The sequence below is a fragment of the Gymnoscopelus braueri genome, assembly GCF_963280865.1.
Source record: "Gymnoscopelus braueri genome assembly, chromosome: 16".
In the NCBI taxonomy this organism is placed as follows: Eukaryota; Metazoa; Chordata; class Actinopteri; order Myctophiformes; family Myctophidae; genus Gymnoscopelus; species Gymnoscopelus braueri.
In genome coordinates, this window is record NC_137616.1 from 28,325,804 (window position 1) to 28,331,021 (window position 5,218).

At 47.1% G+C, this 5,218-nt stretch overlaps 1 protein-coding gene across 1 annotated transcript in view; it reads left to right on the top strand.

Moving 5' to 3' along the window:
• The first annotated feature begins 595 nt into the window (after nt 1-595).
• Nucleotides 596-5,218, top strand: part of mettl24 (methyltransferase like 24) — a 38,579-nt gene continuing 33,956 nt past the window's right edge. Inside the window, exon 1 of the mRNA XM_080453489.1 lies at nt 596-1,409. Within this exon, the coding sequence (XP_080309615.1) occupies nt 1,071-1,409 (339 nt within the window). The 5' untranslated portion in view covers nt 596-1,070. The remainder of the gene's footprint in view (nt 1,410-5,218) is intronic.

Below are 5,218 nucleotides of genomic sequence, written 5' to 3' on the forward strand. Positions count from 1 at the left end.
AGCAATTTTTGGGGTGCAACATGGCACGCAACCAAGTATGAAGAGGCATCAGAGTTTCCCCCAAACTGCCCCATCTATCACTACACCGTCTATACTTTTAGAAAAAGAAGTGTGAGCTCTCATAACTATTTTCATATTGTTTATTTGTCTTAACTTCAATGCGTATTCTTGTATTTTAGACACACAAATACGTCAGCAGTGATGCCTTCTTTCTATACAAGAGCTACTCCTACTTTCAATTGATTCTGTTTGCTCTTCGTTTATTTTTTCGGACTTATCTTTTCCTCCTGCCATTCTTCTCAACGGCACACAATGTTTCAAAGAACCTCCCTCGAACACCAGCTTCTCCTCCTCCTCCTCCTCTCTCTCTGTCCCTCTCATTCTTTCTCTCTCTTATTCTCCTCTGTGTGTCTCTCTCAATCTTCTCTCTGTTCAATGAGCATACACATGCAGAGGTTTCAAGGCCTGGGCAATCGCCAGCGGTGGATCTGTAGGCCCTGCCCATAGTATATAGTGTTACACAGTAACTCGAGATTTAGGGGGACGGGAGAAGCAAACTGAGGGAGGGCAGAGAGTGAATGTTTGGGTATTACAGAGAGAGAGAGAGAGAGAACGAGAGTATTACAGAGAGAGAGAGGGAGACAGAGAGAGGGGGGTGCGTCTGTATTATATTGGACTTCTTGGCTTAAGGAGGGAGTTCCCAAAGTTTTCAATGAGGGAAGCATGCACTGTTCTTTTGACTTAATGCACAGTGCCTGGCGCACTGAGACACAGCTGACATAGAAATTGCAGAAACACGCATGCCTGCAGGTTTTGTGTTAATCTCTTTCTAACTCACTCACTTCTCTCTAATGCTGGACTTTGGACCTGAAGGAAGGAGAAGCCGGACCCAAAGAGAATCGAACAACATTTGTTGTACAAGGAGAGGAACAATGGGATAGGGGGAGAGAATGAAACAGCAAAGACAAACTAACCAATTTAGTCTCAGAGATGGACTGAAGCAAGTGAGAGTGAGATAGAAAGAAGGAATGTAAACAGTAAATCGGACACACCATCCACCGTGGGCAGGCATGGGCAAGGATCGCCTCACAAGGGGACTAGTACTTCGCGCGTGCATTCTGCTCACTGCACTGTGCATGTGCATTCATGTTTACCTGGAGAGAGGGCGAAGGGGTGCACCTGCACCCTTGGCCGTGGGACGTCCTGTGCCAACTACCCAGGACCGGGGCCTCCAAACTAGGGCCAGACGGGACTCATTGGAGCCAAAACCTCTGGACCGGGACCGGACCGTTAAAAGGAGAGTGTCCTATGTTCGCACACTGAAAAAGGACAGCCTTGCAAGGAACAGAGACGGAGACGGGGAAGATCCCTCACCCACATGCTGCCTGCCTCTCCAGCCTCGCAGAAAGGTAGGTTTTACTGAGCACCTGGCCAAGAGCCAGCTGCTTTATCTGACATCACCTTCGAAGTTCTTAATGGTGACAATTAGGACTGTCAAAGAGTTATCTGATCCCAAATCAGTGTCCGGTGGGGTGGGTGCTCGATAAGGGGCAGTTAATCCGTCTCTGTGAGTCATTGGCTGAAAGCTGGGTTAATCCCAGGAGTGCGATGGAGAGGGTACAGAGAGCAGGGAGAAGGCCCGCTGAATCAATGGATCATTGACGCGTGCTTCTCTAAACACTGGAGAGCTGAGAGACAGAGAGAGTTAAGAGGACTTGTTGCTGTGGCTAGAGGGTTTCTGGTGTGGCAAGACTGACTACAGGGCTAGGTCTTTTATAATTAAAGTCTAGAATGAATGGGTTTGATAAGTGACAACACACATACGTACGGGCGTGATGCGCGCACACACACACACACACACACACACACACACACACACACACACACACACACACACACACACACACACACACACACACACACACACACACACACACACACACACACACACACACACACACACACACACACACACACACACACACACACACACACACACACACACACACACACCTAGCTGGTGTCTGGGGTTGTTATGTCTAGAGAATTAAGACCAACAAAGGGCCATTGAGACCACCTCGCCCCCACACACACACACACACACACACACACACACACACACACACACACACACACACACACACACACACACACACACACACACACACACACACACACACACACACAGGTTTAACCCTTGACCTGGTGCAGTGTATAGAACCACCTAAACACTATATACTTAGTTGTAAGATCAAATAGCAAAAACAGTCGATCTGCATGCTCAGAACACATTGCATTGTGAGCTTGTCAATTTTTTCATCTTTCCAATATCTCCACTATTCCCATCCATTTAGCCCCTTCCTTTCTCTAACCCGCCCACCAATCTCTCTCTATGTGTGTGTCATCATCTTTAGCCCTTTATTTTCCTCTCTTTTTCTATCACTTCTTCAGTAAGGACTGCCTGCTCATTACCATTCGGCAGTCGTCTCTAAATCTTTAATGACTTTAAACCAACTGGAGCCTGAGCGGCCTCAGAGCTCAGTGGCGTGCACAAAAATCACTGCAGGCGAATCATCAGCACCTCTTCTCGAGCACCCCCCCCCCCCCCCCAACACCGATCTGCCATCAATAATACACAGAGCCATATGTTTTACCCTCCCAATCTCTTAACACAAGCCCTGGAGCCCCCCGCAACCCACATCCCCCACCGTGATATTTCTACATGTTCTGTTTAGCTCTCTCTTGCTCATTATCTGACTCTCTCCATCTCTACTTGTCTCTCTCTCTCTCTCTCTCTCTCTCTCTCTCTGTCTTTATCCCTTCAGGCCCCAGGACCCCCCCCCCCCCCCCCCCAACCCCTGCATTTTCCCGTCTCCTCGTCCTAGCTGCTTCCTGCATTTTATTGTTCTTCATCTGCCAGTCAGTCTGTCTTTTTATGGCGTGGCTCTGCAGGAGGCTAGCCGTCTGTAAGAGGGAGTCAGACTATGTGCTTGTCTGTATGATTGTACAGAGCAAATCCAAAGGTTTGCGGGAACCTTTGGATCAGTGTCAAATTTCTTGTGTATACTGCCAGTGGGCTAAATAACTTAGTGCCCCTTCTGTTATCATTCTTTACCATATGTTTTATACTTTTTGAAATATTTAACTTAATTTTCTATAACGGACATGTCGTGGACAAGTGGTTCTCAAACAAAGTGGGGTTCCGGGACCCTGAGGGTGCCTTGAGGGGGTTCCAAATGGACCTTTAAATGTCTGTAACTCTGGTCCATTTGATTCCATTTGTACAAAACTCTCAGAGTTATGGGGGTCCTTGAAATTAAAAAAACATTTGAGGACCAGTGTCATAGATGACTGATGTCACAGGCTGGCCACATGAAGTCTCACATCCACATTGAAGCCATGCCGTTCTCATGTGGATGCCGAGATCCACATGATTAGATTTTTACCTAGATGTTTAGCTTATGAGCTCATTTGCCCCCCTACCCCTAACCCTGTCTCTGTCTCCCCCCGTTCAGTCTGCCTCTCCCCCCTTCACTCTCCCGTCTCTTTCTCTGGTTCCCTGCCTCCACCTCTGCACATATTTATGCGGACCAGATAAAAGGTGTGTGTGTGTGTGTGTGTGTGTGTGTGTGTGTGTGTGTGTGTGTGTGTGTGTGTGTGTGTGTGTGTGTGTGTGTGTGTGTGTGTGTGTGTGTGTGTGTGTGTGTGTGTGTGTGTGTGTGTGTGTGTGTGTGTGTGTGTGTGTGTGTGTGTGTGCGCGTGCATGCGAGTGTGCGTGCGTGTGCGTGTGCGTGTGCGTGTGTGTGTGTGTGCGTGCATGCGAGTGTGTGTGTGTGTGTGCGTGTGCGTGTGCGTGTGGTGCTAACCTGCATGAAACATCACAAAGTAAAGAGCTGGGGCACACGGGTCCTCTTCAAACCTTTAATAGGTGCTAAAATTGTCACTGATGTTTCTTCTTAAGAGTTCCCAGCGTGGGAACTGACAGCTTACTGAAGCTAATTGAACCCTTAGTTGATTGATAGAAGCCTGTTGCTCATCGGCGGAAGAGGGAGGAGTGCTCTATACCTAGTGAACTAATACTTGTACGTTCCACAGAATAGGGATGCTAATTTCCATGCAGCGGTATAGGACATATTTACGGGATGTAAATACGTTTAAGAAACCCCATTAGTACTGGAGAGGCAGAGACAGACAGACAGACAGACAGACAGACAGACAGACAGACAGACAGACAGACAGACAGACAGACAGATAGGTTGTCATTGTTCTTCATGTTATAAAACATCTACGTTAGAAGCCTTGTCTGTAAAGCTCCCTGGCTCCACTTTGCAGTTCCACTGAGGAGCAGTGTGTGCTTTACCTTTACTTGAGGTTAAGCGTGTGTGACACATGAATGACAGCCTGTCACTCTGGGACACCTGATTTATACTTAGTTACGTGCAGGTGTTCGCACACAAAACAGCGGATCTACAAGCTTGTAGATCTGCTGTTTTCGGTGTCTGAAGACATCGCTGGCATTACAGAGGCATTGCTCTAGATAAGGACAACCGTACTCACACATTCACGATACCTTCACTGAGAGCTCAGAGAAAGGCTGAGAAATAAGGTACAGGCAGCAGTAAAATTGTGTTAGAATTGTTGTGTGCGTGTGTGCGTGCGTGCGTGCGTGCGTGCGTGCGTGCGTGCGTGCGTGCGTGCGTGCGTGCGTGCGTGCGTGCGTGCGTGCGTGCGTGCGTGCGTGCGTGCGTGCGCATATTACACAATCTATTTTACTGTATCTATTTAAAAACAGAACAGAACAGCTCTATAATGTGTTTATGTGATTATGACATGGCCCTCTTGACATGGCTATATGATATGGCCCCCTTCCTGACCAGCTTTCTGTGCGTATAGTATACACTATTGAATTATTAATCCTGTACCGACTGTTTGACTGCATGCTTATATCTTGACATAATTCCCTTTGATTCTGTTCATTTAGTCTGTTAACGCCACCAATAAACCAGAACATCCTGTTCTTTAATTTAATTACATTTTCTTTTAATTAGACGGGACAACTTCCGTTTCCTCACCCGACAAGCATTCATTGTTTTAGTCCAAGTGAGCATCAGCATAAATTCTTAGAGAGGCTACTTTGTTCCTGAATAGTCAATTAAGTCTTGGTCTGGTGTAACAATAGAAAAAAGGCTACTTTGTGCATTCTGCACCAATCACATTA